Source organism: Equus przewalskii, chromosome 6 (assembly GCF_037783145.1).
Source record: "Equus przewalskii isolate Varuska chromosome 6, EquPr2, whole genome shotgun sequence".
Taxonomy (NCBI): Eukaryota; Metazoa; Chordata; class Mammalia; order Perissodactyla; family Equidae; genus Equus; species Equus przewalskii.
In genome coordinates, this window is record NC_091836.1 from 50,361,392 (window position 1) to 50,387,880 (window position 26,489).

General features: G+C 41.6%; 2 protein-coding genes across 11 annotated transcripts in view; one reads left to right on the forward strand and one right to left on the reverse strand.

Moving 5' to 3' along the window:
• The first annotated feature begins 175 nt into the window (after positions 1–175).
• The window catches only part of LOC103561683 (zinc finger protein 846), a 34,930-nt gene continuing 8,616 nt past the window's right edge, over positions 176–26,489 (forward strand). The window contains exons 1-2 of one of the 10 annotated variants that reach the window (XM_070625553.1): positions 176–588; positions 26,023–26,237. Coding sequence is in view for 5 of the 10 variants with exons in the window: in XM_070625551.1 (XP_070481652.1) it covers positions 26,231–26,237 (7 nt within the window). In the remaining 5 variants the exon portion in view is untranslated. Of the gene's footprint in view, positions 815–23,529; positions 23,952–26,022; positions 26,238–26,489 lie in introns of those variants that run through there. The other 9 variants (XM_070625554.1, XM_070625556.1, XM_070625551.1 and 6 more) reach the window with 9 other exon arrangements.
• LOC139084245 (collagen alpha-2(VIII) chain-like) lies at positions 10,803–23,988 on the reverse strand. Its single transcript, XM_070626616.1, has 2 exons — positions 23,142–23,988; positions 10,803–12,145 (listed from the first exon to the last, which is right to left on the reverse strand). The coding sequence occupies exons 1-2, from the start codon at positions 23,986–23,988 to the stop codon at positions 12,114–12,116; spliced, it is 879 nt and encodes a 292-aa protein (XP_070482717.1). The 3' UTR covers positions 10,803–12,113.

Sequence of the window (26,489 nt, forward strand, 5' to 3'; positions counted from 1 at the left end):
CTCCGCCTGGGCTGCGGGGCCTGTTTCTGGCCCCAGGCCCGCGCCGAGCGACGCCAGGGCCCATCGGCGCCCACGCGGGGAGGACTACGAGTTCTCTGCCGGAAACGGACGGACGTGATTGGCAGCCCGAGCCCTGGGGGCTCCCCCCCACCCCACACCCCCCGCCTACTTCCAAGGCAGGAAGCGGAAGTGGCGTCACTGGTTCGCGCGGTCTTTTCGTCTCGCGACTCAGCGCCTCGTGGAGTTCTGAAGTCGGTCCTCGTGCGGTGGCCACCTCCTCGGTGCGGCCCGTGGAGGGAGTTCTCTGGGCGCACGGAGGGCGTTAAAGGACAGGTGCGGCCCGGGACCCCAGGGGCTCCGTAGAGAGGCCGGGCCTCCGCTCGTCCGCCCGGCCGCTGGGCCCCGCGCTGAGCCGGGGCGGGAAGGGCGCCGTGCGGGGCGTTGGCGTCCCCTGCGCTTCCCTGGTCAGAGCCTCCGAGTCACCTTCGAGGCTTTTCCCCAGAAGGAGAAGCAGCTCCGCTGTGCGAGTCCCGTTGCTCAGGCCCCGCGCCCTCCGGTTCTCTGGACCTGCGACCCCGCCGTGTGGCTGTGAGTCCGGGGGAAAGTGGTTCGGGGGCCTCTGCTGCTTTTCCTGGGCGACAGAACGTGTCACCGGAGGATTTGGCCTTGTCTTGGCGCGTTCTTCATTTCTGAACGTTACGGAAAATAAGATAGTTTCTTAGGTCTCTTAACCTAAAAATAGACCGCCAAATGAAAGGCAGAGAGGCGTTTATTTGTGGATCGCAGACCTGCAATTCTGGGAGCACGGATTCAGGTAGGAACCCTGATAGTGTGCGCTAGGGAGTAGAAGGGGCTTTTAAAGGAGGAGGTTTGTATTGCAAAACTGTTAATTGGCGGTAGCTCAAAAAACTAATCTTGGCTAAAGGTAATTCATCGGTGAGGCCGGCTAGTGGGAGGCCAAGTCCCTCACTGGGAGGGGCTGCAGGTTTCTTCAGGTGACTCGGTTGGAAAGTTCCTTTTCTGCTCCCTGACGACCTGCATAAGACCCATTTCCTTAATGGCTCCCAGCGCTGTTTTTAAGCCCTTAGACGTAAGTGATTCCATTATTTCACATTTCACAGCTTGCAAGGCTTTGTATATTCATTTACTAGGTGTTATACTCCCACTTAATGAATGTTTGAATGGTCAATTAGTGCTTAGTGAGAAGAGTCAACCCAAGGCTATTCTTAAGAAACTTGTAAACTGTTGGGGGAGGCAAACATCTCTCCAGGAAATAAATGTGTTATTACAAATTGATTAGAGTTCTGGAGCTCAAGTAGATATGGGGAAAGTGTTCTGTATTTGTTTGGTTATACATCTAGGCTGAGAGAGGGGAGAGCATTAAGGTTTACTCCCAGTTTTGACAGTGGAGACGTTTTATTTGGTTGCTGAAAATGCCGAAGGAGGATTCTAATCTCCGGTGTGTACCTGACAGAAAAGGTAAATGACGTCTGTTCATATGAAGTGAATCAAGAGAAAAGAGGAGAAAGTATAGGGGCCGGCCCGGTGGTGCAGCGGTTAAGTTCGCACGTCCCGCTTCTCGGCGGCCCGGGGTTCGCTGGTTCGGATCCCGGGTGCAGACATGGCACCGCTTGGCACGCCATGCTGTGGTAGGCATCCCACATATAAAGTAGAGGAAGATGGGCACGGATGTTAGCTCAGGGCCAGTCTTCCTCAGCAAAAAGAGGAGGATTGGCAGTAGTTAGCTGAGGGCTAATCTTCCTGGAAAAAAAAAAAAAAAAAGGAGAAAGTATAAATGTGTTTTAATCTTATGAACAGCAAATTCATTCAAGGAATTAATCAGAATCAGCAATTCGCTTGTGTTATTATCAACCGTAGCGAAAATATATGTTAATAAACATAGAGTGGTCTTGTAGTCCACCTGGAGGTTCCGTCTCCTACCCAGATCAGGCCTTTGATTCCCTGACCGAACATCCAGAGTAACCCCTCCTGTCTGACTTTTTATAGACACTGTTGCATCTAGGGGGCTAGAATCACTCCACAGGTAAAGGACCAGAACACTCCCCTGACCAGGCAGGTTGCCAGAAAGCACTGGAGGCTCCACGTGGCTTGGTAATATCCATGTTACCCTCTCTGTTTCCCACTTGGGTGTCCCAGTGAGCTAACCATGCCATAGTGAAACAGTTGATGAGGAGTCTGAGGATAAAGTTGGTGAGACTGTGCAGATACGGTGATTCTGTGAATGTCTTTCTTATTGGCAAGGGGCTCAGCTCGTTGCTCAGGTCCAAAGGCTTGACTAAATGTGTCCCCAGATCTCCTGTTTACTCGTTTGTCTCCAGGGATCACTGTTCTCACTTGTGCATAAGTCTGCATAAAATCAAGAGACAAAAATGAGTCTCATTTTAACAAGAGAAGTGAAACATAAAGATGTAAGGAGGATTGTAACAGATATCCTAGTGTGGATGGAGACCACCTAAAGAAAGCCAGACTTCTAGATGGGCCCTCTCCCCAAGGCTGGACTTCAGACCTTGTCAGAGAAGATATCATGGCAGCCCATCGCATGGTGAAGACGTTCACAAGGTTGCCAGAACCACAGGTAGTCAACAGTCAGTGGGCAGGCAGTAAGCAACCTCTGGGTGCAGACATGTCATTAGTGGTGGGTAGCTGGAGAGAGGGAATCAGGTGCAAAACCTGGAGCACTAACCGTCCATATAAGGAGGCTGCTGGAAACAAGTGACTGGTGTGCAGAGATGGTGAAGCTGGTGGATGAGTGCTCAGAAGACAGTGTTCCTCCCACCTTTACGTTCTTAGAGTAATTAAATATGTATTTCTAAGAACTGAGATAGGGCCGGCCTCGTGGCCGAGTGGTTAAGTTCACGTGCTCTGCTTCGGCGGCCCAGGGTTTCACAGGTTCCAGTCCTGGGCGTGGACGTGGTGCCGCTCATCAGGCCATGCTGGGGCGGTGTCCCATGTACCACAGCTGGAGGGACCCACAACTAGAATGTATGTACAGCTGTGTACTGGGGGGCTTTGGGGAGAAAAAGGAAAAGTAAAATGTTAAAAAAAAAAAAACAAAAAACTGAGATATATTGTTATGAACAACTATTTAGCTGTGATCTAGGTGTACGTGAAGAGTGGCGTGATGGGTCTCTGTTGATCGTCAACCAGTGGGCGCCTTCGGTGAGCAAGGCTCTCCGCCACCCTTCATACTGGCAGACGTTGGCATCCAGAAGAGACGTAGTGCTTCGCATGAAGTGCACAAAGACCTCTCCCAAACAAGCCGATCCTAATGTCAGACAGCAGTGTCAGAAAGCACTGATACAGCTACAGAGCTCATTATAAAAGCTTGTGTTTCTCCCAAATTTTAAAAATTTAAATGTATGCCCACTCAGTAGTAATTGTTGCAAATAGATAAAACTTTCTTGACATAGTTAGAAGAAGAAATAGACAAATCCACAATTCTAGTGGGAGATTTTAATAGGTTTTTCCGTATTGTTAAACTAAACAATAGAAGAAAGATTAATTGAGGTATAGTAAGGAAATGTTATGTGAAATGCCTGATGTACATATACAGAATAGTGTGTCCTGATTGAACTCAAAAATTGCTTGTCTGAGAGCACGGGGAAGGAATGAACTGGAAGGAGCAAGAAATCTTTGTAGGGGGATAGCTATATTCTGTATCTTGTTTTTGCTGGGTTTTACTATGCCTGTATGCAGTTGTCCAAGCTCATCCAGCAAATGCTTAAGCTGTGTGTATTTAACTGTACGTTAATTATATCTCAATTAGAAAATATAAGGAAAGTCAAAACATTCTATGTTGCCACTGACTAAACAGATTGGTGGGCCTGTTTAGCCCAAGGACCCCCAGTTTGAGAACCCTGGTAATAAGGACAATTAGACTGTGAGGCTAGACGCACAATTTTTGTGACCATATGTGTTTCTGGGTTGTAGTCATCTGAAATGTAGAATAAGGACTGTGGGGTTGTGAGGGTGATATTGGTTCAAAGATAATGAACTCTGGAACTGTCAGTGGTTGACACCATTCAAAGACCATTTGGTAGATTAGCATTTGGCCATTGGTCTGTCTTTGATTTATTAAAGTTAAGGTTTCTTTTTTAATTGAGGTCACACTGGTTTATAATGTATCCGTTTCAGGTTTACATCATTATATTTTGACTTTTGTACAGACCTCATTCTGTTCGCCGCCAAAAGTCTAGTTGCCATCCAACACCTTCCACGTGTGCCTCTTACTCCTTTTGCCCTCCCTCCAGCCACTTTCCTTCCAGTATCCACCAGTCCATTCTCTGAGTGTGTGTGTTTCTTTGTTTATCTTCCACATATAAGTGAAGTCATATGGTGACTGTCTTTCCATCTGACTGACTTCACTTAGTATGATACCCTCAAGGTCCTTCCACCTGCTCACAAATGGCAAGATACTGCCTTTTTATGGCTGAGTAGCATTCCATTCTATATATATCACATCATCTTTATTCATTCATCCCACTGATGGGCACTTGTGTTGCTTCCTAGTCTTGGCTATTGTGATTAATGCTGCGATGAATATAGGTGTGCGTGTGTCTTTTTGAATTAGTGATTTCATGCTCTTTGGGTAAATACCCAGTAGTGGAATAGCTGGATCATATGGTATTTCTATTCTTTCTTTGCTTTCCTTTCCTCCCTGCCTCCCTCCCCCCCTCCCCTCCCTCCCCTTCCTCCCCTCCCTCCCCTCCCTCCCCTTCCTCCCCTGCCTCCCCCCTCCCCTCCCTTCCCTCCCTCCCCTCCCTCCCCTTCCTCCCCTTCCCTCCCTCCCCTTCCTTCTTTCCTTTCTTTCTGTTTTTTGAGGAAGATTAGCCCTGAGCTGACTGCTACCAATCCTCCTCTTTTCGCTGAGGAAGACTGGCCCTGAGCTAACATCCGTGCCCATCTTCCTCTACTTTATATGTGGGATGCCTACCACAGCATGGCGTGCCAAGCGGTGCCATGTCCGCACCCGGGATCCAAACCAGCGAACCCCAAGCTGCCGAAGCAGAACGTGCACACTTAACTGCTGCACCACTGGGCCAGCCCTTCTATTCTTTATTTTTTGAGAACTCTCCATATGGTTTTCCATAGAGTTTGTACTTGTTTGCAATCCCGCCAACAGTGCAGGAGGGTTTCCTTTTCTCTGCATCCTCTCCAACACTTATTATTTCTTGTCTTGTTAGTGATACCCATTCTATTGGGCATGAGGTGATATGTCATTGTAGTTTTGATTTGCATTTCCCTGATAACTAGTGATGTTGAACATCTTTTCATATGCCTGTTGGCCATCTGGATATCTTCTTTGGAAAAATATCTATGCATAGCCTCTTCGCGTCTTTTGATTGGGTGGTTTGGTTTTTTTTGTTTACTTGTAGGAGTTTTATGAATACATTTGCAATATTAACCTCTTATCAGATATGTGGTTTGCACATATCATCTCCCAGTTGCCAGTTTGTCCTTTTGTTTTGTGGATGGCTTCTTTTGCCAAAGAGAAGCTTTCCAGTCTGATGTCGTCCCACTTGTTTGTTTTCACTTTTGATTCCCTTGCCTGAGACATGATATTCAAAGTAATACTTCTAAGACATATCAAAGAGCGGACTGCCAGTGTTTTTCTCTAGGAATTTTCTGGTTTCAGGTCTTACATTCAAGTTTGTAACGCATTTTGAGTTAATTTTTGTGTATGGTATAAGACAGTGGTCTGCTTTCACTCTTTTGTGTGTGGCCGTCCAGCTTTTCCAACTCCATTTATTGAAGAGACTTTCTTTTCTCTATTGTATGTTCTTGGCTCCTTTGTTGAAGATTAGCTGTCTGTAGACGTGTGGGTTTATTTGTGGGCTCTCAATTGTGTTCCATTGAGCTGTGTGTCTGGTTTTCTGCCACTGCCATACTGTCTTGATTGCTCTAGCTTTCTGGTCTATTTTGAATTTAGGGTGTGTAATAACTCCACCTTTCTTCTTTTTTCTCAGCATTGCTCTGGCTATTTGGGGTCATCTGTTGTTCCATGTAAATTTTAACGTTCTTTGTTCTGTTTCCATGAAGAATGTCATTGGAATTCTGATTGGGATTGCATTGAATCTGTCAATTGCTGTAGGTACAATGGACATTTTAACTATGTTAATTTTTTCTGTGTGTCTTTTCTGTGTATTTATCACCTTGCTGCAAGCTTTCTATACCTTTGTCACATGTTCAGATAGAAGAACGTCTTTCAGCATTTCTTTGAGGCAGGTCTAGTGGTGAACTCCCTCAGCTTTTGTCCCTCTGGGATAGCCATTATTTCTCCTTCGTATGTGAAGGATAACCTTGCTGGATAGAATATTCTTGGCTGACAGTGTTTATTCTTGAATATTTTGAGTATATCGTTTCACTCTTTCTTAAGCCTGTCGAGCTTCTGCTGAGAAATCCCCTGCTAACCTACTGGGGATTCCTTTGTAAGTTATTTTCTCCTCTATGGCCACCCTTAATGTTCTTTCTTTCTAATTGACTTTTGATACTTTTAGTATAATGTGTCTTGGAGGAGGTCTTTTTGCGTTGAGATAATTAAGTGTTCTCTTAGCTTCATGACCATGTAGATCCAGTTCCTTCCCCGGGGTTTGGGAATGTCTCAGCTCTTATTTCTTTAAATAAGCTCTCTGCTCCCTTCTCCCTCTCTCCTCCTTTTGGGATACCCATTATCCTTATTTTGCTTTTCCCAACTGAGTCAAATATTTCTTGTATGATCTGTCCATTTTAAGAATATCTTTATTCTCTCTCCTCTCCCCCCAGAATCTTTTCTGGATTTCTATCTTAGAGCTCAGTAACTCTCTCCTCCATATGGTCTGCTCTATTTCCAATGCTTTCTCCTTTATTCTCAATCTTATTTATTGTGTTCTTCACTGCCGGTTTTCCAAGTTCATTTTTTTTTTTAGAGTTTCAATCTCTTTGTTGAAGCACTCCTTTTGTTCATTAGTTTTATTCCTGTGGTCAGTGAACTGTCTTCCTGTGTTTTCTTTTAACCCATTGAGTGTCTTTAGGACAGCTATTTTGAATTCTTTGTCATTCGTTCACAGTTTTCTGTGAGTGCAAGTTAGGTTTCTTGAAAAGTGTCATTTTCTTTTTATGGTACTGAGTTCCTGTAGTTTTCACAGTGCTTGATGAGTTGTTCCCCTGCTGGCACATTTGGGTACCAAAAAGCTTTCTTACTTAGATAAGTCTTTGTTTATTTTGATTCTGAGCTACTTCTGGTTGTATTCGAGAGCCTTCCACCCTCCACTATCTGTCAGGAATTTTCAGTGCCCACCTTGTGCTACTGTTGACTCTGAGGTTGCTGGTACCTTGTCGCTTATGATACTGGTGTAATTGTGGCTGTCACCCCCAAGGTCGCTTGTACTGTAAGGTCGTCTGCTACTTCTGGGGTTGCCTAGGTCGTGGGTTCTGCCACTGTGGTGGGGGTAATGGGAAAAGTGGGGTGGGAGCCAGGGTCATGGCAACCTCTGTGACATCTGGGTGTCTGCAGGCACCCCTGCTATGGTCGGGGCCTGAAGTTGCAAGGGCTTCTGAAGCTGGAGGGCACCAGGGTTATGGGCCCTGTTGTTGCCGTTGCCTGGCTCTCTGCATGCTCTCCATGGGCTCATGCACCGCTGCCACATGTGCCCTCTGCACTGTTACTCCCGGGTTCTCTGAGAATACTGGACAAGTCTTGCTGGGGGTGTTCAGTTTGTGGGTATTGCTGCTGCTGCCGAGTGGGACAGGGTTATTGGTGACGCTAGCACCGCCACTGCCCCAAGGGCATGGTTACCTAAGTCATGAGCACCACTGTGACTCCCTGAGTCTCTGTTTCTGGTGCCTACGCAGCTCCTGAACTCAGGTTACTGGTACTGCAACTGCTGCCTGGGTCCCCAGGTGTTGTGTGCAACACTTGTTGCTGGCAGGCGTCTTCCTGGGGGCACTGCTTTTGGGGTCTAAATCAAAGGCACCACTGTGGCTCTTACGGCCTCTGGTCTCAGGTGCTGGTGGGAATCCTGGAATCTCAGGTTACGGGCTACACCACTGCTGGTTGGCAGGGTCTTGGATTCAGCCCTTGCTGCTGGCAGGAGCAGTGTCAGATGGGGCTGCCACCAGGGTAGTGGGAGGGGGCTCATTTACAGGTATCATCCTGGGGCCTACAGGAGCATGCACTGCCTGGATTCCTGGGGCTTCTTTTCATGAGTGTCACCTCAGTTCCAGGGGCCTCTAGCTCCAGCTGTGGCCATAATTCCTGGAACTTCAGTCTTGGAGGCTGCTGCAACTGCTTCTCTGGTTCCACCACATCCAGGAAGTCCAGTCAGTCCACCTTCAGATGTATAGATGTGTGAATTTTTCTGGCATTCTAGTGTGCTGTGCACAGAGTACTTTGTTGGTCTACAGATGTCTGTCCTACTGCTCGTATCTTAGAGGAGAGAGACAGAGGGAACAACTCACTCTGCCATGATTCTGACATCACTCCAAAGGTTCTCGATTTTTAGCACAAAGAAATTAATCTTCAAATAAGGAATGTGAAAAGGCAGTTAAACATGAAGAAAGTCTGTGGAAGAAGTGAGTAAATATAAAAGCCATGTGGCTAGAAAATGGAACTGATAAGTAAAATGAAAAGGTAGTTGTCTGAAAAGAAACATAAAATAGACAAATGTTGGGCAAAGTATGATATGGCATGACCCCTTTCCCAAGGCAAGGCAAGGACACAGACCTACTAATCTGAGTGTTTCCAACCAAGACCTGTGGGGGCTTCCCTGTCCTTGAATGTATTCTGAGTTTCTTTTGGAAAAACATTGACACTTCTTATCTTTTAGAGTCAGATGTGGAAGACCTAATGATTATTTCCCCTTCCCTTCCCTCCCTCCCATCCTTTATTTTCTCACCTGCTGAATCATTTTTATCAGTTATGAATTGGCATGTTACTTATTGCTTTATTGTCTATATTGTCCAATAAAGTGTTGCCTAGGACATTTTCTGTATAAGTTAGTGCTCTCAACTGAGTGCCTGATAGAGAGAAATAAGTTCATTATTCTCTGTGGGAATAAAAGAATAAGGCAGCAGTAAGAACTTAAAAGGATGCCCAGAGCTTCAGACTTCTCCAGTATCCATTAAGGGAAGCTCAAGAATATTGACCATATAAATCATTTTACTTTGCGTCATATCCCCGGTGGCAATCTTAACCACTGCTGTACAGTAGAATGTGTAAATCATGTTTATAAGGGAAATATTCACTTAAGCATGTAAGTAATATAAAAACACTGTGATATTTTACATTTTTTGCACATTTGAAGACTTCTAAATTCTCTGCGTACTAAATTTTTATCAGATGTGCTTGAGTTATCTTTAGAAAACACAAAATTTAAAGTTGAAAGACTATAGGGGCCGGCCCAGTGGCGCAGTGGTTAAGTGTGCACGTTCCACTTCTCAGTGGCCCAGGGTTCACCGGTTCGGATCCCGGGTACTGACATGGCACTGCTTGGCACACCATGCTGTGGCAGGCGTCCCACATATAAAGTAGAGGAAGATGGGCATGGATGTTAGCTCAGGGCCAGGCTTCCTCAGCAAAAAAAGGAGGACTGGCAGTAGTTAGCTCAGGGCTAATCTTCCTCAAAAAATAAATAAATAAATAAATAAATAAATAAGTAAATAAGTAAATAAGTAAATAAGTAAATAAATAAATAAATTCTCAATCAACCTGAAATTGATTTTTGTTTGTGACAAAGCATGACAAGCTTATTGACGTAGTTTCAGATTCCACATTGCAACGAATCTGTGAGAAATGACCACTTGTTACTTTTGGTGCAGTATCAAAGAACATTATCCACAATTATCTGAAGAGGCTGTAACAATACCCCTTTTCCATCTATGTATCTGTGCGAAGCTGAATTTCTTCATATACTTCAGTCACAACAACAGGTTGATTAAAAGCCAATATGAGAATCCAGCTGTTATATGTTAAGCAGTCACTAAAGAGATATGCGAAAATGTAAAATAATACCACTCTTTTCTCTAAATTTTTTGTTTTGGCAAATATACTTATTTTTTAAAAATAAAAATATTTATGTGGCCAGCCTGGTGAGGCAGCGGTTAAGTTCGGACATTCTGCTTCAGCGGCCCAGGGTTCACTGGTTCGGATCCCGGGTGTGAGATAGCACCGCTTGGGAAGCCGTGCTGTGGTAGGTGTCCCACACATAAAGTAGAGGAAGATGGGCACGGATGTGAGCTCAGGGCCAGTCTTCCTCAGCAAAAAGAGGAGGATTGGTGGCAGATGTTAGCTCAGGGCTAACATTCCTCCAAAAAAAAAAAAAATTTATGTTTACATGTAATGGTTTGTTATTTCTAACAGATGAGTAAATAACAAATATTTTTTAAAACTCAGTTTTAACATCACTATTGAAGTTTAACATTGTTTTAAAAGACCTGGGCAGAGCCTTAAGACATTTTACAGAAATGAGACAAATTTATTTCAGAAGAATGGGTAAAGAGATAAAGACAAGACTGCCTAAGAATCACCTGAAACTATTAAAATTCATAAATAAATAAATTTAATTAGTAAAGTAGAAGAATATTATATAAAAATACAAAATGGTTTTTCTATTACCTACTATCATCAGTTGGATATGTTAAAAATAACAGAAAAGAATTTCATATGTTGAGATATAAAATTAGACTTGAAAAATTAAAAAAGTTTCTGAGGATTAATCAGGGAAAATATATTAAAATAATACTGAAACACTATTTTCCTCCCCTCAGGATGGCAAATATTTTTAAAGTTCAATGATAAGCAAGCATGTGGGAAAACTGATACTTTATTACACAGGTAGGAGTGAGTATAAATGGTAACAACCAGTTTGGAAGAGAAATAAATGTATTTATAAAAACAAAAATCAGGCCTGCCCTGTGGCCGAGTGGTTAAGTTCGTGCGCTCCGCTGCGGTGGCCCAGGGTTTCAATGGTTCGGATCCTGGGTGCAGACATGGCACTGCTCATCATGCCATGCTGAGGTGGCATTCCACATGACACAACCAGAGGCACTCACAACTAGAATATGCAACTACGTTCTGGGGGTTTTAGGGCAAAAAAGCAAAAAAAAAAAAAATATTGGCAACAGTTGTTAGCTCAGGCACCAATCTTAAAAAAAAATCAGCATACCCAGTTGCCTAGCAATTCCCCTCTTGATACCTAGTCTAGAAACATATACCACAAGAACCACAAGGATATCTATCTATCCATCCATCCATCCATCTGTCCGTCCATCCATCCATCCATCTACTAGATAAGGCAACGCTAGCTGCTGAAACAGATAAGGCCTGAAGTCCAGTGGTAGCACTAAACGTGGTGAGATGTGAACAAATTGTAAACCTATTTTGTGTATTCTTTATATATTCTGAATGTAGAATTGACAGACTTGTGGTAGATTACATGTGGGCTATGAGAGGAAAAAAAAGCATGAAAGACGATGCTAAGGATTTTGGCTTGAGCAACTGCAATAATGGAATTGTCATTTATTGAAATGGGATAAGACTGGGTAGGAGTGGGTATTGGGAGAAATCACGAATTTAGTTTTGGGCATCTCAAAATTAACACAATTCTCACAGTAGTGGAGATATCAAGCAGGCATTTTAGACACATGCCAAAGGTTGAACAGTACCCCAAATTAATCATAATAGAATTTTAAAAACTTTATTTTGAAATAATTTTAGACTCAATGGTATTGGTTTGCCGTCTCCTTGGGAGCTTCTTGGGTGTAATCTAAAACCAGCCCCCACACTCAGAGGGCAAGAAGAGACCAAAGAAAGAGAGAAACCACTCCAGACTGGGAGGTGGCAGTTCTAATGAGTAAGGGAACTTACTTACGAGGCTCGTCTGGGCGGCTGCAAGATGAGTAGTTTTCTGCACCTGCCCAGCAAATCTTAAAAGTTTATACAGAGGCCTTAACTGAGTTCCGTCACGCATACACCATCTAGATAGTCTCAGCACCACATTTCCATCTCAAGGCTGAATTTGGGGCAGTTTCTGGAAACAGGGAAGGCAAGCAGAATGCATACTCCAAGGACAGGGGACGAAGTGGGGAGCCTCCGATTGTCTGGGTCCAGCTGAGTATCAACTGGCAGTCACACCTTCTTGATGACCTCCTGTGACAGAGAGAAATTACAAAATTAGTACACCCAGCTTCCCTTAATGACAACGTCTCACATAACCATCATCCAGTGATCAAAACCAAGAAGTTGACATTGGCATTATGTTATTAAACTACAGACCTTATTAAGATTTTACCAGTAGAATAATTTTTATTTAATAATTCTGCTAAATAATTCATATAATTGAGGATACAGGGGCAAAATGATTTCCATTTAATCCAGAACAAGGCAGGGTTGCCCATATAGTCATGCTTATTCAATGCTACTTTCTAGATTCGGGAGTCTTAGAAATAATCTGTATAAATAGTGGAAAAGAAGAGACAAGATTATTTCTATCTTTAGTTTTATGTATAGAAACACAAAACATTCTGTTTTAAAACTATGAGTATTCATTTAATTTTCCCAGGTTACACTAGACACAAGACAACACCCCTACACCACACCGTGGCCCACGTACACACATAAGCTCAGGTAGGAACAGAAATGGGGAAAACTTCTGTTCTCAAGAGCGAGAACAGATTTTAAAAATTAGATATAAATATAACAAGAAAGGGACAAGACCTACACGAAGAAATCCTATTCAAATCAATGAAAGAAGCTGTGAACAAATGGAAAAAATTACTGGGTGAGAAGATTTAATGTAAAGAAAGAAAAACCAGTCCTCTCAAGATTAACACAGAAAGGTAAAACAATAAAAAATGACATGATTTCAAATTTTACATGAGGAATAAACGCCAGAGAACAGCCAAGAATCTATTGAAACAAAAGAAAATGAAGAGAGATTTGCCTTGATGGTGTTCTATAGCCCAAGGGTGAAGCAAGATGACTCTGAAACTAGACTACCTGAGACTGAATTAAGGCTTAAACTCTCTGTGCAAAAGCTTCTTTTTTTTCAATTGCAACCTGAGGATGAGAATAGTACCAGTTTGCAGAGTAGCTCTGAGGGTAAATAATTTAATAGAGAAAACTCTCAAAAAACATTAGTCATCCCTATTACCGTTATAAACACATATTAAAACTTATAAAATGACTGCAATCAAAACAATATTGTATTAGGGGCTGGCCCAGTGGCGCAGCGGTGGTTGGCCCTCAGCTAACATCTGCCAATCTTCCTCTTTTTGCTGAGGGAGACTGGCCCTGAGCTCACATCCATGCCCATCTTCCTCTACTTTATATGTGGGATGCTTACCACAGTGTGGCTTGCCAAGCGGTGCCATGTCCGCACCTGGGATCCGAACCAGTGAACCCTGGCTGCCGAAGGGGAACATGCACACTTAACTGCTGCGCCACTGGGCTGGCCCCTCATTCTTTTTTCATAGTTTCTTTTAGTTTGTTCTTCTATTACCTGCATTTCCTATAAATTGGAAGCTAGATCTAGAGTGGTGGTTTTCACTGGGGGCGATTTTGCTCCAGGGGGAAATTTCGCAATGCCTGGACATTGGTTTCTGGTTCTCATAACTGGGCTTCTGGCATTTAGTGCACAGAGGTCAGGGAAGTGGCTAAGCATTCTACAATGCACAGGTCACCACCCCCAAAACAAAGAATTGGCTGGCCCGAAACGTCAACTGTGTTGAAGCTGAGAAGCCCTGGCCTAGAGCAGAACGTCTGTGATGATGGAGATCTTCTATATCTGTACTGTTCAATGTGGTAGCCTAGAGCTACCTGTGGCTATTCAAATGTGGTGAGTGTGACTGAGAAACTGAATTTTCAATTTTGATTAATTTAAATAGTCACATGTGGGTAGTGGCTAGGTTATTGGACAGTGTGGGTTACAGGTTTAACCAAATTCAGGGTAAACATCGTTTCAAGACAGCAAGGGAGGAAGAAAAGAACTACAAAACAGCCAGAAAACAGTTGATAAATGCCATCAGTAGGTCCTTACCTATTTATAATTACTTTAAATGTAAATGGGTTAAAGTCTGATCAAAAGGCACAGACTGGCTGAATTGATAAAAAACAAGACACAACTATATGCTGTCCACAAGGGGCTCATCTCAGCTTTAAGGATACACATGTGCTCAAACTGAAGGAAGGGAAGAAGATATTTCACGCAAATGGAAACCAAAAGATTGCAGGAGTAGCAATACTTCTATCAGAAAAAACAGACTTTAAGTCAACAATTGTAACAAGAGACAAAGAAGGTCACCACACAATGATAAAGGGGTCGATTCACCAAGAGGGTATAACAATTGTAAACATATATGCACCCAACATCAGAGCACTGAAATATATTTAGCAAATACCAAACACTGAAGGGAGAGATAGACAACAAAACAATAATAGTGAGAGACTCTAACACCTCACTTTCAACAATGGATAGATCATCTAGACAAAAAGTCAATAAAGAAACTTTGGACTTGAACCATACTTTAGACCAAATGGATTTAACAAATATATACAGAACATTTCATCCAATGGCAGCAGAATACACATTTTTCTCAAGCACACATGGAATATTCTCCAGGAAAGATCATATGTTAGGTCACAAAATAAGTCTTATGAAATTCAAGAAGATAGAAATCATACCATATATCTTTTCTGACCCCAAAGATATGAAACTAGAAATCAACAGGAAGAAAGCTGGAAAATTCACAAATACGTAGAAATTAAACAACACGCTCCTGAACAACCAATGGGTCAAAGAAGAAATCAAAAGGGAAATAAAACAATCTCTTTTTTCTGGTAATCAATTTGTCTACTGTAGAAAACAAAGACAAGCAAAAACAGAGGAAAAACCCCCGAATTCCATCAACTACATAATACCATTATTTATCATTTTCCTATGCACATATTTTTCAATAAAATAAGATATTATGTTTTGTAATTTGCTTTTGAAACACAATCAGCTTTCCATGTATTTAATTTTTTTTTTTGAGGAAGATTAGCCCTGAGCTAACATCTGCACCAATCCTCCTCTTTTTGCTGAGGAATATCACCCCTGAGCTAATATCCATACCCATCTTTCTCTACTTTATATGTGGGATGCCTGCCACAGCATGGCTTGACAGGCGGTGCCATGTCCGTACCCAGGATCCGAACCGATGAACCCCAGGCCACTGAAGGGGAATGTGCGTACTTAACCGCTGTGCCACCGGGCCGGCCCCTATTTAAATATTTTTTATGACATCCTCTTAGTAGTTGCATGGTATTGCTTCACATGTGTAAGCTAAATTTTAACCCATGCTGTGTTTTAGAGACACATTTCCAATATTTCTTGCTATTGTTACTGAAGTCAGTATCCTTGTAGTTAAATTTTTTACCTATCTATTATATTTTTTCCATAAGATAAATACCTAAAAGTGGCATTGCTGAGTCAAAGATATTCACATTTGAGGATTTTTAATTTGAATTGCCAAGTATATCTCCAAAAAGTAGAACTCTATATTGCAATCAGAAGTATAACACCTGATAATAACAAACCCTATCATTACTGTATGTAAAAAAAAATCTTGAAACAAATAATCTTGAAAAACAACATAGCAAAACTTATGGGATGCTACAAAAGCAGTTATGAGAGGGAAGTTTATAGCAATAAATGCCTTCATTAAGAAAAAAGGAAGATCTCAAATCAATAACCTGATTTTATACCTCAAGATACTAGAAAAAGAAGAACAAATCAAGCCCAAAGTTAGCAGAAGGAAGGAGATATGAAAGATCAGAGCAGAAATAAGTGAAATAGAGAATAGGAAAACAATAGAAAAGATCAATGAAATTAAGAGTCGGTTTTCTGAAAAAATAAAAACCTTTAGCTAGACTTACCAGGAAAAAGACACAGGATTCAAATAGATAAAATTATAAATGAAAGAGGAGACAGTACAACTGATACCACAGAAATACAAAGGGTTGGAAGAGATTAATATGAACAATAATATGCCAACAAATTGGACAACCCAGAGGAAAAGGTTAAATTCTTAGCAACATACAACCTACCAACACTGAATCATGAAGAAATAGAAATTCTGAACAGACAAATAATGAATAAGCAGATTGAATCAGTAACTAAAACCCTCCCAACGAAGAAAAGCCCAGGACCAGATGGCTTCACAAGTGAAGTCTACCGAACATTTAAAGAATTAAAAATAAATTTGTTATGGGGTTGGTCCCGTGTGGCTGAGTGGTTAAGTTCATGCACTCCATTTCGGCGGCCCAGGGTTTCGCTGGTTCGAATACTGGGCGCAGACACGGCACCACTCATCAAGCTATGCTGAGGTGGCATCCCACATGCCACAGCTAGAGGGACCCACAGCTAAGAATATACAACTGTGTACTGGGGGGCTTTGGGGAGGAAAAGGAAAGATAAAATCTTTAAAAAAAAAAAAAAAAGAAAGAAAGAAAGAAAGAAAGAAGAATTAACATCTGTTCTTCCCAAACTCTTCCAAAAAAGTGAAGAGGCAATACTTCCAAATTCCTGTTATGGGGCCAGCACTGTCCCAATCCCAAAGTCAAAAGAGCGCCCAATAGCAGAGGTCAAAGTGCAATCGCACCAGCAGGCAATGGTGTCTTCCAGGCCCCCTCTGCCACCTAGTGAATCCAGTTGGTAAGCCAACAACTGTCCTGTGGCATCTCTTTCTCATTTGGGACCCAACAATTCTGCTCACTGTCCAGTGGTTTTAATCATACTACCTTGGGTGAGGTATGGTAAAGGGAGATGCAGATCGAGAGGGAAACCAGAAAGAGTTTTACACTGTTGTTATATTCACATTTCCCTGGGGGAAAACACAGCACTCCATGCAGGGTCACTTGGTGTAAGCACTGAGGCTGGTCACAAGGCGGAGGAAGGGAGTGCAGCTGTGGGCAAGCACCATTGCTGTGGTTCCCATGGGAAGGAAGGGGCATGACAGAGTCAGCAGGCTTAGGACTGCCCAGCTATATTAGAAAGTGGTTCCTCCATGACATTTATGTTAAGAGTGACTGTTAGAGATTATGGTTTGGGACTATCTAAAGTCTCCAGATGTTTTGGGGTGAGCCAGGTTTACTTGGGAACAGCTAATAGCTAGTGACCATTTTGTAGCTGTGAAAGCATCAATTTGCAGAAATTAAAAGTATGGTCAAAACATACTGGCATGAGGATAGACAGAGACAAACGCAACAGACTTGAGAGGTCAGAGTGTACCCATATATCTATAGGGGATGGGTTTTTGACAACGGTGTGAAGTCTATTCAGTGGGTCAGAAAAGAATCTCTTCAACAGGTGGTGGGACAACAGGATTTTCACACGTGAAAGAATGAAGTTGGACCCCTTCCTCAAGCCATATACAGAACCTAATTCAAAATGATCAAAAACCTAAATGTCAGATCTAAAACTATAAAACTCTTGGAAGAAAACATAGAGTGAAAGCTTCATGACATTAGATTTGGTGATGATTTCTTGGGTATGACATCAAAAGCACAGGTAACAAAATAAAAACAAACTGAAGCTCGTCAAAATTACAAACTTTTGTGTATCCAAGGACAATAACAAGAAAGTGATGGGGCTGGCTGGGTGGTGTAATGGTTTTGTTCACACACTCTGCTTTGGTGGCCCAGGGTTCATGAGTTTGAATCCCGGGCACAGACCTACACTCCACTCATCAAGCCACGCTGTGGTGGTGTCCCACATACAAAACAGAGGAAGACTGGCACAGATGTTAGCTCAGGGACAATCTTCCTCAAGCAAAAAGAGGAAGATTGGTGACAGATGTTAGCTCAGGGCCAATCTTCCTCACCAAAAAAAGAAAGAAAAGAAAAGAAAAAGAAAGTGAAAATACAATCCACAGAATGGGAGAAGTATTTGTGAATCATATATTTGATGAGGAATTACTATCCAGAATATATAAAGAACTACAATTCAACAACAAAAAACAACCCAACTCAAAAATGGGCAAAGGACGTGAATAAACATTTCTCTAAAGAAGATATCCACATGGCCAATAAGCACATGAAAGGATTTTCAACATCACTAATCACTAGGGAAATGCAAAACAGAACCACGAGACAGCACTTTACACCTGTTAGGATGGCTATTCTCGAAAAAATGGAAAATAACACATGCTGGTGAGGATGTGGAGAAATTAGAACTTTTGTACATAGCTGGTGGAATATGAGATGGTGCAACTGCTGTGGAAAACAGTATGGAGATTCCTCAAATAATTAAACAGAGAATTACCATGTGAGCCAGCAATTTCCCTTCTGGGTATATACTCAAAAGGCCTGAGAGCAGGGGCTCAGATATCTTCACACCAATGTTCACAGCAGCATTATTCACAGTAGCTCACTGGTGCCAAACTCAAATTTTTGCACACGCCATTCTCTTAAACATAGCCCAAGCAGCGAAATGTTTAGCCATTTAGAGCCTGCCTGCTTTTTGGACCCCACAAAAGTATGTCCCAAATCTGCTAGCCAGAGATAAGATAAATCCTGGGGCTATAAAGACCCAGTAGCTGCTGCCCTTCAGAACTTTCTGGCTCAGAGACTCACCACCAGGGTGCTGAGCGACATCGCCTGTTAGTCACATAAGCCTCCTCTGCCAGTGCCTTCTCCTGGAGAGGCACTTCCCTTCTGAGTGGTGGCGTCCATGCCATAGCTTCTGTATTTTCTCATACTGTGAGAGACTGTCCCCACGTGCAAACCCGGCCAAGTGCTGCCCAAATAAGGCTTCGGTGTGCCACTGCCACCTCACGGTCACATCTGTTTCCTTAATCAGCTCAGAAGTCACTTAATACCCTACGTATGGATATGGACCCTCACCCTCCACCCCCCACATTTAGATCCTTGATCCATTTGGAGCTTGTTTTTGTAAGTGATGTGCAGTATAGATATAACTTTATCTTTTTCACAGACGGCTGACTAGTTGTCTTAAGGTTTTTCATTAAAAACCTCACTTTTGCCCCAGTGATCTGCAATATCAACTTTATGAGCTGAATTTCCATATGCTCTTGAGTCTATTTTTAGCTGTTCCATTTTACTCCATTTGTCTGTTTCCTGTTCATGTGCCAATACCACCTTTTTTTTTTTTTTTTTTTTTTGAGGAAGATTGGCCCTGAGCTAACTACTGCCAATCCTCCACTTTTTGCTGAGGAAGACTGGCCCTGAGCTCACATCCATGCCCATCTTCCTCTACTTTATATGTGGGATGCCTGCCACAGCATCGCTTTTGCCAAGTGGTGCCATGTCCACACCCGGGATCCTAACCGGTGAACCCCAGGCCACCGAAGCGGAGCGTGTGCACTTAACCGCTACGCCACCGGGCCGGACCCCCAATACCAGTTTTAATTACAGCAGCTTTATAACAATATGTTTTAATGTCTGTAGGGCATTATCACTTCATTTTTCAGTGTTTTCTTGGATACCACTAGATGTTTGTTCTTCCATATAAATGTTAGTATCAATTTAACAAACTCCATAAAAAAAGCTAGTTGGCGAAGGTGGGCAAAAGGTACAAACTTCCAGTTATAAAATAAATAAGTTTTGGGGATGTAATGTACAGCGTGGTGACTATAATTAACAATACTGCATTATATATTTGGAAGTTGCTAAGAGAGTAGATCTTAAAAGTTTTCATCATAAAAAAAAATTTCGTGACTATGTGACATGATGGATGTTAACTAAAGTCACTGTGGTAAGCATTTTGCAATATGTACATACGTATATCAAATCATTATGTTGTACACCTTAAAACAATGTTATATGTTAATCATATCTCAATGAAACTGGAAAAACATAAAGTTGAAATGACTATTGGGGTTAACAGAAAAATAAAGGAATCCAATGCCTTAAAAAAAAAAGACGAGACTATTTTCTAGAGACCCTCATTATGACGGCACACTGGTCCAGAAAGACAAATTTATACGAAAATTTCAGCACACTTATTTCATTAAATTACCAGGAACTTATGTAGACTTTTTAGTTATCTTTGCAAACACATATAAATCAGAAGTTAGATTTCAATCTGTCAGTCTAGCAATTTCAAGCGTTGCACATATATATAAAGTGTTTTTATCAAAACATAAGGTGCTGAAAGCAAATTCATCAAAATAATTACTATTTTTTAGAAAGGCTTATTCGCGTTTTTATTGGGATTATGCTACATTTCTGAATTAACCTGTGGAGAATTGCTATCTTTAGGATGTTAAGTCATTTTATTCAAGAACAACGGATTTTTTCCCACTTGTTCAGTTTGTGTCTTTTAAGAGTTTTAAAGTTCCTCATGTAGGTCTTATAAGTTTCTTGTTAAGTTTAATCCAAAGCATCTTTTTCTTGCTATTATAAATGAGTTTTTCTCTACCATTATATCACCTTACTGGTTACTGTTTGGGTAGATGAAGGCTATTGATTTCCAGACGACAATTCCATCTCTTGCTAACTTACTGAATTCTTCTATTGTTTGAATTAATTTTATCATTGATTCTCTAGGGCTTTCCATGTATAGCATCGTATCATCTGTAAAAAGAGATAGTGTTACTTCCTTTGCAATTCTTATGTTTCTAATTAATTTATCTAATTACATTAGCTAATGCCACCAGTGCACACTTAGACACAGATACACACATGCACATACATGTATACACACACAGACATAGATATAGATATAGGCAATCATTTTATGAAAGTATTCACCATTTCTTTTTTGAGTACTTATGTCAATAATCAGTGGTGAATTTTGTCAAAGGCTTCATCAGCATCAATGGAGATAATTATATGATTTTTCTTCTTAGGTGTACTAATATGCTATATTTTTTAATGGATTTCCTAATAAGTGAATCAACCTTGCAATCCTAGAGTAAATTCCACTTGGTGAAGTTTTATTATTTTCTTAATGGGTTTTCATATTCTATTTGCTAATATTTAACACAGCTCATTCAAATCAATATTCATAAGTGATATGGCTCTGTAATTTTCCATTTTTTGTACTCTATCAGGTTTTATCTGAATGTTATACTTGCTTCATAAAAGGAGTAGGAAGTTTTTCTTCATTCTCATTGCCCTTATTTATGGAGTACTGGGAATATCTGAACGTCGAAGTTTTGGTATAATTACCCTATCTAAAACTTCTGGGCTTATATTTATGGTCCACTGATGATTGAAAAGGGTGTCAAAACAATTCAATGGGGGAACAAATAGTCTTTTCAACAAATGGTACTGGGACAGCTGTATATCCACATGCAGAAGAATCAAACTGGATGCCTACCTCACACCACACACAAAAATTAACTCAAAATGGATCAAAGAACTAAATGTAAGTGTTGAAAGTAGAAAAGTCTTTGAAGAAAACATAATGGTAAATCTGTGATCTTGGATTTGGCAATGGTTTCTCAAATCTGACACCAAAAACATAAGCAACCAAAGAAAAAACAGACACGTTGGAGTTCATCAAAATTAAAAATTTCTGAGCTTCAGAGGACACCATAAAGTAGTGAAAAGACAACCTTTTGAGTGGGGGAAAATATTTGGAAATTCTATGTATGATAAGGAGTTGGTGTCTAAAATGCATAAAGAACTCTTCGAATTCAATAATAAAATGATAGATAACACAGGTAAGACATAGTCAAAGGATGTGGATAAACATCTCTCCAAATAAGATTTGCAAATGGCCAATGAGCACAAGAAAAAATGCTCAATATCTTTAGTCACTGGGGGAAAATTAAAATCAAAACTACAATGAAATAGCACTTCACACCAACTAGGATGGCTATAATACTTTTTTGAAAAAGACACTAATACATGTTGACAAGGATGGGATAAATTGGAACTCTCATATACTGCTGGGGAGATTGTAAAACGGTTCAGCCACTTTGGAAAACAGTCTGGCTGTTCCCCTAGAGGTTAAACATAGTGTTATAACATGACCCAGCAATTCCACTCCTAGATATATACCCAACAGATACGAAAACGTCCACAAAAACCTGTACACGAATATTGGATAGGGTTACTCACAATGGCCAAAAAAGTGGAAATGACTCAAATGTTAACCAACCGATAGGAATATTATTTATCAATTAAAAGGAATAAAATACTGATTTATGCTACAACATAGAGGAACTTCAAAAACTGTATGCTTCGTGAACGAAAACAGTCACAAAAGACCACATGGGATTTTTTTTTAACTTGTTTGAAATGGTCAGAACAGACAAATCCATAGAGACAATAAAGAAATTGTCCTACAGTTGCTTGTGGAGATAGTTTCACAACTTTGCAAATATAAGAACCACTGCATATACACTGTAAATGGGTGAAGTGTATGGTATGTGAATTATATCTCACTAAGGCTATTATAAAAAAAAAAAAAACATCCCCAAACCAACCAACCCATCTGGTTTTGATACTCTTCCTAGTGTAAATTCCTACTTAACTTTTTCTATCTTGGTTTCATTGATATTCTATTTTTTGGTGTTTTTTTTTTTGAGCTTGGAATTTGTTTTTTTATTATTCTCTCATTTTTATTGATAAAAGTGTTTAGGAATATGAATTCTCCTCTGATCACTGCCTAAAAGGTATCCCGTATTATTTACAATAGCCAAAAAAGTGGCAACAGGCCAATGTCCATCAACCAATGAATGGATAAACTGTCATATATCCATACAATGGAATATTATTCAGTAATAAAACAAAATTAAGTACGACACATGCTACAACATGGATGAACTTTGAAAACATTATGCATGTGAAAGAAGGCAGACACAAAGACCACATATTGTAAGATTCCATTTACATGAAATGTCAAGAAGAAGCAAATGCAGAGAGACAAAAAGTAGATTAGCTGTTGCCTTGGGCTGGTGGGCGGGGTAGCGGATTATGGCTAAGCGTGTACTGGGTTTCTTTCTGTGATTACGAGAATGTATTAAAATTGATTGTGGTGATGGACGCACAACTATGAATATATTAAGGGCCACTAAATGGTAAACTTCAAATGGGATAAATGTATGCTATGAGAATTCTCTAACAAAACTAAAGGTCTAAAGAAAGAGCTGAGTGATTTAGGGGGGTAGACCATTTCACGGACAAGCAGGCTTACCTTTGCGAACATGTGCACACCGCTGCATCGGGCTGAAGAAATCACGAGAAAGGCCAGTCGAAAGGCCTTTAATGAGCTTCCCGCAGTCGGTACACAAAGCCTGGGCTCTGACCCCGCCCCGAACCACGCCCCCCCGGGACAGCCACGACGCAAGCCCCGCCCTCCGCGTCCGGCCGGCTTCTAACTCGGTCCCCAGCGCTCCGCTCGGTCCTCCAGCTCGGGTCCTGCCCTCTGGCCCTGGTCTATTTGAAAAGCCTGCTCTGGATCCAGGTCCAACAGCATGCCTGCCTGTTGGGCGCAAGCAGCCGCCGCCCCCGTTCGACCCCATCTCCATAGCACTTCTTCCTGATCCCTGAGCTCCGGAAGCCCCGCCCCTTACGCTGAGCGCGGGGCGGAAACCGGAAGCGGAAGTCCGTCTCCATTTGCTCCCCTCTAGGTTTTCCCGTGTGTCGGCGTCAAGTCTCGGCGCTCCGCCCGGGCCCCTCCGGCCTCTGGGGATCGCGGCGCCTGAGCCCCGCTCGGACCCGCGCCCGAGGCTTCCTGGGGCCCCCGCGGTGCCCCCGAGAGCCTCTGCCCTCTCCGCCGCGCTGGTCGGGCCTGTGTATCGGGGCCCCCGTGGGGGAGGCTTTTCTGCAGCCGCTGTGCGCCTGTCTGCAAAAGCTGCCAAAGCAACCTCGAGTCCTTCCTCCAAAGGGAGGAGCGTTTGATCTGGAAAACGGCCCAGCGTCCTCCTCTTCTCACCGGCTTGGCGACTGCGGCGCGTTCCGGTGAGCTCTGGACGGAGAGGCTCTGTCTGTGGGCGTCCGCTAAGTATGATAAATTGTTTAGATGTTACCTTGCTGTCCATTGACCGTTGTTAATATCTTGCATATCTGCTGTATCTATACACCTATTTCCATGGGTGTAGGATAAGCTCTTGGAGAGTCAGGACGTGGAAATAAGTTGCAGACATGATATTTGACCTTTAGTGCTTGGTTAATTGCCTCACATGTGACGATGAGTTATGTACGTACGTAATAATTCCTAAACTTAATACCCGAAATGAAAACTCAATGGAAAATGACCGAGAGGTTTCAATAGGCTCCTCAATAAAGGAAATATGTATATAAATGGATAACAAATATGTGAAAAGGTGCTTGATATCATTAGCAAGCAGGTAAATGCAGATGAAAATCATAGTACGGTAGTACTACACATACTGAATGGTTAAAAGTAAAACTGAAAAAGAATGACAGTGCCACGTGTTGGTTAAGACGTGCATACGCTGCTAGTGGAAACACATTTTTGAAAAGTATCATCTAAATATGATTGTTGGTCACACACCAATAATGCATGCCCATGTGCACCCACTAAACGTAGAGGCTATAGCATCATTATTTGAAATATCCCCAAAACGGAAATAACCCAAAGTGGACCAAGAGAAGAATGGGTGAATGGTGGCATGTGTTTTCTGTGGCATACTCGTCAGCAAAGAGAAGGACCAAACCACAGGTAGAGAGTGGCAGCAACTTGGATGAACCTCACAAGTATAATGAGTGAATTATAGCACAAAAGACAGACAAAAGAATGCATGCTGTTTGATAGTTTCTTTAAATTTCAGAAATAGGCAGAATAGTCTAGAATGTTAAGTGTCAGGATAGTGGTTGCGATTGGGAGGCATGGAGTTAGTGATTTGGAAAAGAGACAAAGAATATGCTGGATATGGAAATGTTCTATTTCTTGACCTAAATGGTGGTTACCTGAGGCTGTTCATTTCTTGATAGTTCATTGAGACTTTCATTCACGATTGCCTCCTTTTATCGTATGTATGTTGGAATTCAATAAAAGTAGTTCAAGAAATAGAACTAAACATTCTACCTCATACGATTGAGTGAGAAATACAGAAGTAGAGTAAAATGTACTGAAAGGATGAATAAAAATAAAACCAATACCTAATGGAAAAAAAGTAGAACTGATCAGTACATGAAGAGGTGAAAAGATGAAAAATATATTATATAATAGTCTTTGTAGTTAACTATGAGAAAATATGGAAAAGCTTTAATTTCAGCATAAAAGAAGAACAGTGACCTGATTCAGATCCTCTTGGAGTGGCCAACATTAGAAATGTATTTCGAGTTTTTTCTAAAATCATGATTTTCAAGTTTGAATGTCTTTGGGTCAAAATTGGAACAGTATTGTTTTAAGTAAGTAAAGTATCAATGATCACGGTCCTCTGAAGTGGTTATTTCCCTGTTCTGTCTTTATCTTACCTCTAACCAGTCTTGTCTCTGTATCAGGAATATATTTGTGTATGTGTGGTACATTATACTTTAATGAGATTGATTCTTTTTTTTTAATTATACTACTCATCGCTAGCTGAACTGTACCCTAAGAACTATGCCCTCCTTAGTGCCTAGTACCTGACCTGGCATAAGGAAGGCCCTTACTAAGTGTTTGCTGATTGCATAAAGGAATAAAAGACACGGGGACAAAGGTTCTAAGTCCAACCACGCTCTAGCAGGGAGTACCCAGGGAGACTTGGTTTCATAAAACCTTTTGTATCTCTCCTCTTCACTCTGCCCAGCAGAGGGTCTGGACTGAATTCTGGTCATATCAGAAATAACAGCAACCACAGAAGAGCAGGCTCATGACACACTAACCCGTGTCTAGTCCTGGTTCACGTTTCCTAACTGGTGATGTTGGGCCAATTATTAACCCTGTCTAAACCTCAGTTTTCTCAGTTACTAAATAATACTATTAATACCCAATTTGGAGGGTTGTTGGGACAACTAAAGCAGTTTATGTAGAACTTCTAACAGGTGCTTAGTAAATGGCAGTTATTAATATTTGCATGCTATTGTATTAGACAGTTTATAATGGCTGCCACATGTTTTATCTGCAGACAAATGGCTGAATAGTGATGTTTGACGACTAAGGAAAATTGTCTGCTGCTTAATGATCGATGTTGTGAACCAGTTACCCAGACACTCTAGTATATGAAGAGAAGTCGAGATAAACCTCTTAACTTAAACTTCTCTGAAGTGATCTTCTGAGCAAGAAATGGAACGTTCTGTAAACTCTCATTATCAGATTCACAGGATCTGACTCAAATGAGTGGTGAGTCCTTGATGATGATGCTTTTCAAATCCTTTGCTTCATGTAGTTCCTTCACAAATGGCAGATCCAGTGTTCAGGGGCTGAGCAATTGTGCAGTGGGCCAGATGAAAGGGAGTGAGATGGCCAGAGTGTGTGTAAGTCAGGGTCCTCGGATATGGGACGCAAGAAGGTGTGTGTGCGCTTTTTGGGGGATAAAATGTTCATGAATTTTATTGTGTGTCAGACAGCTCTGCCTCTCTGTACTTTAATTTG

Coding starts and splice junctions, on each gene's coding strand:
- LOC139084245 (XM_070626616.1), bottom strand. CDS start 23,988: ATGGACAGCAAGGTAACATCTAAACAATTTATCATACTTAGCGGACGC. Junction 12,146..23,141: donor GTGTGCACATGTTCGCAAAG/GTAAGCCTGCTT, acceptor TCTCTGTCACAG/GAGGTCATCAAGAAGGTGTG.